General features: G+C 40.8%; 1 protein-coding gene across 6 annotated transcripts in view; it reads right to left on the reverse strand.

Annotated features, from left to right (window-relative positions):
* Window positions 1–7,685: 7,685 nt before the first annotated feature.
* Window positions 7,686–11,982, reverse strand: part of emsy (EMSY transcriptional repressor, BRCA2 interacting) — a 16,524-nt gene continuing 12,227 nt past the window's right edge. For 2 of the 6 annotated variants that reach the window (XM_032532926.1, XM_032532922.1), the window contains 5 exons: window positions 11,651–11,806; window positions 11,353–11,513; window positions 10,508–11,080; window positions 9,033–9,437; window positions 8,472–8,724 (listed from right to left, as the gene is read on the reverse strand). In XM_032532926.1, coding sequence (XP_032388817.1) covers window positions 8,542–8,724; window positions 9,033–9,437; window positions 10,508–11,080; window positions 11,353–11,513; window positions 11,651–11,806 — 1,478 coding nt within the window. In that variant the 3' untranslated portion in view covers window positions 8,472–8,541. Of the gene's footprint in view, window positions 8,725–9,032; window positions 9,438–10,507; window positions 11,081–11,352; window positions 11,514–11,650; window positions 11,810–11,982 lie in introns of all 6 variants that reach the window. The other 4 variants (XM_032532921.1, XM_032532924.1, XM_032532925.1 and 1 more) reach the window with 4 other exon arrangements.

Genomic DNA, 11,982 nt, shown 5'->3' on the forward strand with positions numbered 1-11,982 from the left:
AACAAAACCGCTCAAAACAAGGTCTGCTGATTAGACAGATATCTATTATATTTTGGATAAACTGAACACTTAAATTTAATAAGTCAATTAAACTTAATTTCTATGGTACCTTTTTGTACAGGTTAGTTCAGTTCAAAATGTTTTACTCACAAGCTGATCATAAGACAATTTGAGACTAATGTACACAAGAAATAAAATAAAAAATAATAAAAACAGTAAATCTAAAATAGATTAAAAAAAACAAAATAATTGAACAGACAAGAAGTTTTGACCTTTCTCCAGCCTTTCTACGCTTAGATTAAGGGAGAAGATTGAGGAAGTGCTGTTCAGCATAAGAAGCTAAACACTTTAATTTAGCCCTTTTACTTTCTGTGACTCAGATCCTCCATCCCCACTTCCCCCCAGGAGGGACAAACACACTCACTGAAGCCAATTTACTGTCCAGGGTGGTACAGGAAGTTGTCCACGGGCCATCGGCTGGTTTACTTCAAAGGAAAAAAAGCGCCTCTTTATCACTTTCGAAACAGACATGAGAATCTCACGGATGCTTAGTAAAGGTTCCCAGTTAAAACCAGGCTTTTGGTGTGAGGCATTGCGTTGATTTACACTTCATTTTCATCTGTGGCGCTGGCACTAAAATCAACATGTCCCTGGGTGTTTGTGTTAGAAGTGCACCGTGAGGCTGTTTAAACACCGTAAAGTGTTTAAAGAGATGCTGTTTAACTTGAACTTTGAAGAAGCTCCTTTATCTTGTCAAGCATGTATTTGCTGAAATAATAAATATAGGTTTGGCTTTATATTTCTGTTAAGTTAAGGCCAAGGGGAAGAAAACAATACTATGAAGCATGAAAAACGTTTTTCCAGTAATACATTGCTTCATTAAAAGACATGTGGCTCCAGCTTCTGTTTTGGTAGATCAACTATAATCTTCCTGGTTGGATTTATAATTAAGAATTTGCTTATTTAACTATTGCTCTGTATTCAGCAACAGGAAATCCCAGGAGTAATCAACATCATTTTTGTCTTGTATCTGGACTCGGATCTGTCTAGACTGTGTTTATGTGGATGAGAGTTATGTTTGCTCACTGCCCTAATTAACAAGTGCAGCCCTTCTGCTTCCAAGTTACATAACTGGTGACTTAAAGTGAAGTGTACTATGTATCCCACAATTTAATCCTTTTTATAAGATGCCTGTCATGAAATAAGTAGTATTTCAATTTGATATTTTGATCAAATACTAATGCTAATGTTTATTTGTGAGATTTTTATTTTAGCGGTCTTATCAATTAAAGGAATGGTGATACTTAATAGAATTTCAGTATAGTTGCCCTCCAATTAAGGCTTGTGCATTAACAATCTGCCTATTCTTCACATTTAATTTATTGTTACTATGTTGGTCTATTCTGTAATTACAACATATAGACCTATTGCATGACTGTCTGTCTTGGGAGAAGCATCCCTCCTCAGCTCCCCTTCTTAAGGTTTCTTCCATTTTTTCTTTTTTTTTTGGGGGGGGGGGTTCCTTATTTAAATCAAGGCTCTAAGGACAAGGGTGTTGTATGCTGTAAAAGCCCTTGAAGCAAATTTGTGATTTGTGATATTGGGCTATGTAAATAGAAAGTAAAATAAATTAAAATAAATCACACCTTACTGTATTTATGAAACACTCCAAAACAATCCTAACTTACTTTTCATGGTTCCAGGGAAATCTGCTGGGAGATTAAATTAGACTCCTTCACTCTTAACTTTTTTTTTCCTGCAAGGCATTACCTCTCCACGGCAAAGTTACAAAATATAGACCATAGTGAATGTTTTTCTTCCTAAAGTAGACTTGTTTACTCTCTGACTGAAAACTGTGTTCTTCCCAGACAGTTGAAACCTATGAAGTCTACATGTACATGCAAACCATTGTAGCTTTCCCTTTTAACAACCCATAGTCAAAACAAAGTGGACTCCTACCTACCAGCCCCACACAGCTGTCCCACCCGCCAAAGGCATTGTTTCCTTTTAAAGTCTTTTCCTTAATTCCACCATTTTTTTTTCTTGTTTATGAGATGAACAGCGATGGAATCAGAGGAGGCCTACAGGAGGTATTTGTGGTTTTTAATCAGAAGCAGATCTAAGTCACTTTTCCTCCTTTCTGTGACCGGGCATTGAGTCATAAATGAATCTTATTAACCTGTATGTATCCTACTTTAGTCATGCTTAGATTCAAAAACTCTTGTATAAGGGGAGGCTTGACCAAAGCACTAGTCACCATAATTTGAAAGTGAGAAGAAAGAGAAAACAAGATTTGTCATATGTGTTGTCTGAACACCTGCAGTAAACAAACTAAAATGTGAATATTTTAGTAAGGTCAAAAGTATTGGTACTTCGATACCAAAGGAGGAACACATTTCATGGCAAACCGTCCACTGTTTCACTCAAAGTCTAAGCCTCAGGCTCAGTACTTACTTATTAGTTTTGTACAATGTTGCTTAACCACAAATGCCAGCTACATGGTAGCGCTACATGAAAAGTCAGAGGATCACCAAAGTCCTTAGTACACAGTGGGGCTCATAAGTTTACATGCCCATGCTTAAGTTGAATAAAAAGAGGAATAAAAAAATCATGTTTTGGAAATTTATCTTAATGCCTTAATTCAAAAAATGAGGTAAAATCCAAGAAGTCTTTCTTCACCAATTTTCACCAATTTTCACCAATCTTTCACCAATTGTCTTTATGAATGAATGATGTAGTGTAAATAAATACATTTTCTTCCTCAAAATACAGGGGGCATAAATACACATACCCCTATGTGAAATTCCCATAGAGGCAGGCAGATTTTTATTATTAAAGGCCAGTTGTTTCATGGATCCAGGATACTATGCATCCTGATAAAGTTCCCTTGGCCTTTGGAATTCAAATAGCCCCATCATCACATACCCTTCATCATACATAGACATTGGCATGGTTTTATTTTAGTTAGACTAATAGCCAATTTGATTTGTATTGAGAGTTGATTTTATGGAAAGTAGCCCATGCCAATGGCATGTAAACTTATGAGCACAACTGTACATCATCTGGGAACCACCCCAATTTCATGGCAATCCATCTAGTACTGGCAGAAATATTTCATTATGGATCAAAGTGGTGCACTGCTATCACTAGATGCTAGCACGCTAAAAGAAGAAAACAAGCTTTTATAATTTAGGGGAGCTGTCCCTAGAGATCAGTAAACATTTAGATTTTTGGAGCGCAGTGCAAACTTTTGTCATCCACTCGCCTTAAGGGTAATCATAGCCTCACATGCATCAATAAAGAAACTTTTCAGCATGGCATGGACAATAAAATAGGAAATTTGGCATGATATTGTGTTTATCTGACAGCCATATGCCCATCATCCTGTCCCGCTCATAAAACAAATAGCCTGACTCATAATCTCTGAATCAACCTAGGCTCTCAAACACAATGTTCTTGGCAAAACTTCAAAGCAAGTCATATAAATATGCGCTTCATTTTTTTTGCAGCAGATGCAGAATGTAAAATACCATTGTCCTTAGTGTGTGTCTTGTTTGCATTTTGTCTGCTGCCCTCCTCAGAATTACAACACAGACTTAAAGCGCAACAGCTGGTTAGCTTCACTTGAGTTAGAACAACAACAGATGTTTAAGGTAGAATACACACATCAAATTCATGTTTCTACAGGGGAATAAACACTAGTAGGTCACCTCTGACCTTTCCCATGGTCCTCCGCGATAAATCGGGATAGTGAGTGCTGTGTGGGAGCACTAGGATTACTATGGATGAATAATAGGATGCTCTCAGTTTGCCAGTCAGTGATCCTGGAGATCACGGAGCAAGGCACAGCCAATCAGGCCAACATGCACATCCATCTTCACTGAGATACTCCCAAAGATGGGTTCTGTTCTTGACGTGAAACAGATGGAAATAGGATTGAATCATCATCCCTCCCACATTTACATATGACTTATGAATGCTGAACTGATCCTCTCAGTTCTAGCAGGAAAAAAAATGTAAGTGGTGGTAATCTGAAGGCAGCAGTGCCCTTTTATGGCATTGGAATGGCAATTATTAAACATTGGTTTGTCGGCCCAGACTGAATATCTCTACAACTATTGTCTGGATTGTCTTGAACTTTTGTACAGACATTCATGCTCCTCTTTGGAGGGTGCTCCTTCACTTTACATCTAGCAACATCATGAGGTCAGATTTAATTCTAATAATACATTTTATAATTTTTGGTTCAATACCTCAGCTCCACTTCAATTTTTATTTACCACGTTAGCATGCTAAATGCCAGCAACTTCAACATGGTAATAATGTCACCTGCTTACCATCAGTGTTAGCATGGTCCTTGTGAGCATGCTTAGTCTTGTTTTAAAGGAAAAGTTGAGCTACTGCCATTGGTTCCAATGGTTATAGTAACATTGTACTTGCCAAAGTAATTGCTGGAATCTGGGATCATGGCGACACGAGCAGTCAGACAAGGCTTTAGCAACACATTTTCAAAGTGAACTGACTATACTGAATAACCATTACCACTGAATGAATCAGCTTTTAGCAGTGAAGCTCTTCTTTGGTGACTGAGAGCACAATTGTCTGTAAATAAAGCTATTAACCTCCTGTACCTCTGTAAAGGCTAGTATTGTCCAGAACTGAACTAAACAGCTTAGACTAACAACAGACTGAATGTACTCCTGAGCTAAAGACCGTCAGAATCAGTGCATTTCAAGTACATTTGAACAGTGATGCGACCGCTTATCTTAGGCAAAAAAGGGTTTGTTCTTTTTCCAAACATTTTTTTGAAGACAAATTAAGTTTCAAAAGAAGCAGGAGACAGCAAAAAAAAACCAACCGCTGGCTACACTACTTAAACACGGCGGGTTTGTTCAGGACCCCCCGTCTGTCGCTAGCAATGATGACGCAGTGAATAGTGACGATTCTCTCCGACCAATCAGTAATCTCACGTTTTTCACGTCATATTTTGGTATCGCCTCAGCTTGCTTTGAACCTTGACTGAGGTGTACTAAAAAAAAAAGTACCTGTTAGCAGGTACCATAAACTTTTTTTTGTAATAAAAAACCAAAAAAGGTGAGTCAAGGAGGTACCATGCAGTGGAAAACGCCATTTGCTGGATTTCATTACCCCTCTCGCCCCCCCCTTTCCAGTCCAAGCTATCCTGTCAAAAATAAAAGCCTAAAAAAAGGTTAAGATTGTGTCTCTACTCTAAACCACAATGACTCACAGAAGTCTCAGGTTTCTCATGAACTCTCTTAAAAACCCTGTGAAGAATCATTCTAGAGTATGTGGTAATAGTAAGTGTACATGAAATGTGCTGGGGGACAGACGCATTCGGAAGTGAATTTACAGAAGTTCTGGGTAAAATGACGCATTCATTTTTTCAACTAAAAAAATAAAATCAACCCCAAAATCCAATTATTATGGACGTTATCTGATATTAAGGGTTTCTGCATCATTAGGTCCTATTGTAAGGAAAAAGCTTAACGTGGTTTAATGTACCTACACAATGATTATCAGATTTCTCGCTCATATTGCGCCTCAAAACCACTTCAAAGTCCTATTATTATGGACGTTATCTGACAAGCGCCCCCCACTTTTCATTAAATGATGGACATGTTCGAAGGTAAACTGGCTGAATAGGTACACCTGTACAAACATCTGTATTGACCGGACCCGTCACTGAGAGACCACAGGGACAGTCAAATGGCCTTAATCCCTCGTTTTGTGTTTGTTAGCCATAAACGCAACTCTAAAACACGCAAACTGTAAAACAGAGCTACAGCTATGATTGGTCTATGCTGTGACAATTTTTGACCCCGTTGGTGACACTACATAAAACATCAGAGGGTATTAGGATTCTACATTTGCAACCCAAGGACTATTTGAGATATTTCTACTGACTGAATACTGAATTGAATCTAGTTTTTCTTCCTAAAAAACAGTGGTGGTACTTGTTCTTTGTAGTTGTTTCTCAGTCAGGTGATTCAGCAGAGCAGAGTAAACTGTGTTATCCTGTGGGACTTTGGCAACATTATCCAAGCAGGGTTGCAGGGTGGAATGATGGTAACTCAGCATGCTCCTAAACAGAGCCACATGTCTTCAGGTTGAGGCCAACCAATCATACTCTGGACTCTGGATATGAGCCCCCAGGAGTCCAATGGATCACTTTCAACATGAGGAGTAAAAGCACCAGTGTGGAGCTGGACTCCAGTTCTTACCAGGGAGTGTGCATTATTAAGGCTTTTACAAGTGTGCAGAGCCAACAGAAAAGCACACAGCGTCCAATAAACATGAAACTTGGCTCCAATAGTTAGAATACAATATTTTTTATATTTGCCAGTAGGATCCACTATAAATTCCAGAAATGTTTTTGGCTGCCTGAGACAATTTCTGGCCAAGTGTAAGTAGATATATTATGGTTGTACATGGCCAAAAATGTCTCATAGCACTTTGTAAGATCTGGAATCTAACACCGAAGATTCTTTTGTGCATTAAAATGTTTCCAAACTCGTTTCAGTGGTTCATTAACCACCGTTCGAATGAGACATAAGAATAATGGTAACAGTAATGGACAATTCCGCTTCCAACCTGTAGGGAGACCAAAGAGGAAAAGTGCTTTGGTGCCTACTGTAAAGGTGATGGATTAACGGTCTATGTGGTTGACAAGTAGCTAATGCTAATGCCTGGTCTATAATGTTAGCTAATTCTTGGTGGGTAATGTCAGTACACAATCCGTTCTGCCTGCACGATCTGTCCTGCGCATGCGCAAGATGTTCGCATGTGCAGATGATAATCATGATGTACAAGGATTTACAACACTGCACAATTTGTTCCACAGTAGCAGTCTGCCGTTAGCCTCCACCGGAAACCAAACTGAAGTGAGGGGGCGATGGAGCGGGAGATTGAGTACAATATTTTAGTACTTTGCCACCTCTGATTTTTAGTATGATTGTTTTGACCATGGTTCACAACTCTGGGCTGCCACGAATTCATCAGTGACGTTAACTGTACAGATAGACGACTAATCTAATGGTAATTTAGCCAGCCAGCCAGCGTGCTAGCACACCCCTGTCTGTATGCCTCACTCTCCTGGTGCTGCAAGACTTCAGTGGGAATGAGAACTGCCCCGGCTCGGGGACACATCCAGTCATCCCCCAGCCAGCCAGCTAGCAGCCAGCCCGTTCAGCACTTAACTCCGGTGCAAAGGAAGCTAACCGCAGTTTACTGAACCGTTGGGAAACAGACCCAGGCACCCGAGTCACAACAGCGGCAATTCGTAACATTACACCCCCGAGCATTACCGGTGTGCCATGTCAAAGTACTTCTTTGTATTTTAGAAAATCCTGCTTGAAAAGAATTTTAGAAGATATTTTTTCTCTTGAGGAGCACCCTAACATGTGCACTTTTAAAAATAAATAAATCAAAGCAAAAATAAACTGTTAAGTCCTCCTCCACACAAATGTGTTTTGCATATTGTTTCTATACGTGGATGTTTGACCTCCTCTGTGCTCACCTTAAATCTGACCTTAAGACGTGGATGTAACTAGCGCAATTTGGTGAAATCCCAACTACATTAGAAGCTAATCATGGTCCAATATACAAACTTACTTGAAACTTGACTCCCTCATTTTGTCTTAAAATAAAAACTTTATAAACTGACATGTTCTACTCAGCTGATTTATTGTGCAGATTAAATGATTTTTCTCAACTAGTCATCTAGTTTGAAAAGGTATAAAATAAATGCCAAACTTAATCACACTATGGAGAAGCAAATGTATACTTAGTGAATGTCTCACAGCAACTTTTTGAGCTCCAGAATAAATCAAAAACAGTACATAGTTTTTTAAAGCATAATATCAGTCACAATAAACAGTAACACATATGTTATCCTTCCTCCAGGGCTCTTCTGGTTTATGTTCCTCACAGCAATTTCAATCTGCTCCAGCTTTGTTTTCTCTTCTGAAAACTTAAATCCCATAAGCGTTTAAGAGATTTTACAGTTACAAAGCTGCACCTCAGTCAAGAGAAAATACTGTTCATCTGGTGGTAAAACCTTCAGATCATCAAAAAAAGATGTCCAATAACAGAAAAGTCACTTTGTACAAAAAACTGGAGAACATATATTTTAAATATTCTGGACATTTAACATAAATGCAGGCCTGCAGTGGTTTGATCTGGCTGTATGCACAGTGGCACAAGCCGCTGCCAAAACCTCCAAATAATCAATTTCATGAATGAAACTGTCCTAGAAAGTTTGTTTGGAGAGGCTGCTTTCCAACTGTCTGGGGCTGCACTAAAACTAATCCTTTCACCTCGCTCCAACATTTCACATCCAGCACTCCTCACTGGCAATAAAAACCATATGTGCCAGTAGTTGTGGGGAGGGAAAAAAATACCTATTATGAACAAACTAATATTTTACAAAAAAGAGAAAGCATTTATGCTCTTGCACATAAGAAAACAGCCACAAAGTCTTTGTCCACCTAGTCTGAGGCCACAAACCATCCGTGTCCGTGGCTATGGTTGGTTAGGGGGACTGGCTGCTGTGGCCTCGTCGTTGCTGCTGTCCACCTCCTGCTCCATGGGGCTATCCTCCTCCAGCTGCTGGCTAGTGTAATTGGTGATCTCCAGGAAGCCGCTGGGCTCCACCACCACGTTGGATTGGCTGGAGTCTGGCAGGATGGAGTACTGAGGAATCACCTGCATGCGTTAGTCACATTTGAGTTTCAGTCAACTTCCAGTAAAATAACAAAATGTATCCTGTCCCATTAAAAATAACACAATTTTATTGTAAACATAACCATCGTTTGCCCTCTATATGACCATTGCAGTCTGATATATCTGCAAGCTACCATCATATTCAAAGTGCACAATGATGACAGACTTACAATATGATGAATATGTTCAATACGAGTTAATATGTGACACACATACACATACTGATGAACCTGTCTGTACATTGAACTCTGTGATGTACCACATACATTATTTTGTAATAAATATCTCACCTCAATGATCTCCAGGTCTTCTTTGCTCCTCTGTGCTGTGAGACCTTGCATGCAGCTGAACTGCTGGGGTTTTGTGAGGGGGTGATGCATGGAAGCCCCAGAGCTGCTGATGAACTGGCCAGAGTCCAGTGTGCCTGACACGGCTTGGACCTCCATGGCTTTTCCCAGAGGGCCACAATCACTGGAGGAATCCACCACCATGGGCTCTGTGCTTGGATCGATCTCTGCCTCCATCATGGAAATCTTCAGGATGTCTGACACCGAGGGCTTGTCTCCTGAGGGCCTGGAGCTGGACTCGGGAATCAGTTTGGCAGTTGCCTCACCGCTGCTAAAGACTGGCGATGAATGGTGGGAGCTGCCAAAGGTGATTTTGGTGACGGTGGCGCTCTGTGTGATGATTGGCTGCTGTGGTGAAGATATTTAAATGAGGAAAAAACACATAAGTTGATGGTCATCCATTTTGTTGTCACAAATAGTGTTAATGTTTTGTTTATTAATTATTTACTGTTAAAGAAAGGAAGAAAAAAAAGAAAAAGGTTTTTGGGGGAAATATCAGCGGCTTCAGGACATGTCTGTGTTTGATTGACAGCAGCTGGCTGGCTGAGTTAATGAACACCAGAAGGCAAAAGTAAGCAAACTTGCGCTGTAGCTTATAAGCCATAGGCTGACAATGTGGTGTTTGTCTATATCCACAACGTTCCACTTCTAGGATTGTTCCGTTGCTGCGGGAAATTCCGCCAATGTCACTCTTTTTGGCCAGATGTCTGTTACCTTCAGTTTTCTTTGTGTTGGAATTTTAAAAACTGGTAGATTTTTGTGGACTATGGTTAACTACTGCTTAGATCCCTGCAGGGAAAATCGAGACAGCTAGCTAGAGTATCTGTCAAATCTCAGTTTTCTGTTGCATGACTAAAACAACTTTTAAAAAAGGTACACACGTTCCACCAAAACAAGTTTTTTCCCAAGGTTATTTTGCAGCGGCACCGTAGTTCTGTCCAGTGCTTGGTATATCTTTAAACCAATCGCAATCGTCATGGACATCGCTATGCACCACACAGAGCCGCTGCCAAATAGCCTCGGGAAGGAACTTGTTTTGGTGGAACATGTACATTCTAAAGTTGCTTTAGTTGTGTGAGAGAAAAGTCCGATTAGACAGATAGTCTAGCTGGTTGTCTCAATTTACCCTGCGGAGATATGAGAAGCAGTTAACCATAGTTAAAAATTCCAACACAAAGAAAGCGGAAGGTAACTGACATCAGCAAAAAGACATGCATCTGGCGGAATTTCCTGCGGCAATGGAGCAATCCCAGAAGTATAATATATTATATATATATATTATATATATATATATATAATATATATATTATAAGTTAATATGTATTTGTGCTAAAATCAAACAAATATGCCAAGTTTTTTATTTTTTTATTTTATAACTCCTGGCAGTGCTGCACAGTGTTTGGTGTAAAACAACTCACCTGGCTGGAGGCAGTCTTTTCAGTGCTGACAGGGTGGTGCGCCTGCAGTGGAGGAGGGTGGGACATGGGTGTGTGCAGGGGTCTGTGGTGGGATGTGGGTGCTTGCTGGAGCTTCGGAAGTTGCGGTGTCAACAGGGGCTTGGTTGGTGTGGCCGAGGCTGTGATCTTTGCCCCAGCTTGGGCTGGTGCAGTCACGGGTCTGTCTTTGGGGCTCTGGGTTAAGGCTTGGGGTTTGGGCTGACTCTGCTCTTGTAGTTTTGGGAGTTTCTTAGTCTGAGGAAGAATAGAGGGGAAGATAGTGGAGGAAGAGGAAGGCTGGCTGATTTGAGGTTTGCTATGCAGTTGTGGCGGAGGCATTGGCGGCTGAGTGTAGGTGGAGCTGTGGCGGCTCTGCTCGGCCTCTGTCTGGCTTGAGGGAGGTGGCTGAGCGGCTGCGGAGTGGGTGGTTTGCTTTATGGGATCTGTAGTTGGTTGGCTGGAACGGTAAAACAACCCTGTTTGGGGGTCCAAGGTGTCACCTTCCAGCTCACCTACCTCTAACACGGTTTCCGTTTTACCATGGCTGTCAGAGGGCTGAAACACAATCATAAAGAAGAATACTGAGGCATTTTATCAAGAGTAGGATGAATTTAACACTTTACCATGATTTGCTAGCAGTGGCAGCAGAACCATGCATCATTTATTTATATTTAGCTTTGATTAGTGGTAGTCCATAGACTATGTGACAAATTTACGTTGAAACTACAGTACTTTCTACTCAAGAAATAGAGCCTAAGAAAAATGTTTACAGTGTACTGAGGATTACCAAGAGTGGTTTGTGGTGCTCACAGAACTAGTGTCCTCACCATGTGGCTGACGTGGGAAGCTGCAGAGAATACGGTAGCAGCTGGTTTGGTTACCACGGTGGCCTGGCTACTGATTTTGTGAGGCTTCCCCAGCTGCTGGCTGGAGGACATGACCACGTTATCATCCTCTGAAGGCACTACCACTCTGCTGCTGACTTTACCTGGGGGAGGCATCACAGTCGTACTGTCAGGTGAGCATTATTAAGATGTAGGACAGGCTTAACAAGACAGACTAGGACTTCTTCCACCATGGATATATTTTATATAGTACGTCATGAAGCAGGCTGGAGAGGCATACCTTCTGTGACATACTCAGTACTGGGCTCAGCCTCTGAGGTGGAAGGCCTGGGGGACTCCGGGCTGGGCTTCTTTTCCTGGGCCAGCTGAATGGGCACGGCCATCTGGCTCAGGTCAATAGTGTGCTGCCTGGGTTTGGGCTCTCCCTTCTCCTTCACTGCTGGGATGGGATTAGCAAAAAGACAATAAGTGAGTGACAACAATATTACTGTTAAATTGAGAAACTCAGAGAACACTACTTACAGTTTTACTAATGAAACTAGTGCTGTAGAAAACGTACAGTATACTGAATTATTTTAAGACAATGGAGGTAAACATTGAGGAGATGTTGCA

The sequence above is a fragment of the Etheostoma spectabile genome, chromosome 13 (assembly GCF_008692095.1).
Source record: "Etheostoma spectabile isolate EspeVRDwgs_2016 chromosome 13, UIUC_Espe_1.0, whole genome shotgun sequence".
Lineage (NCBI taxonomy): Eukaryota > Metazoa > Chordata > Actinopteri > Perciformes > Percidae > Etheostoma > Etheostoma spectabile.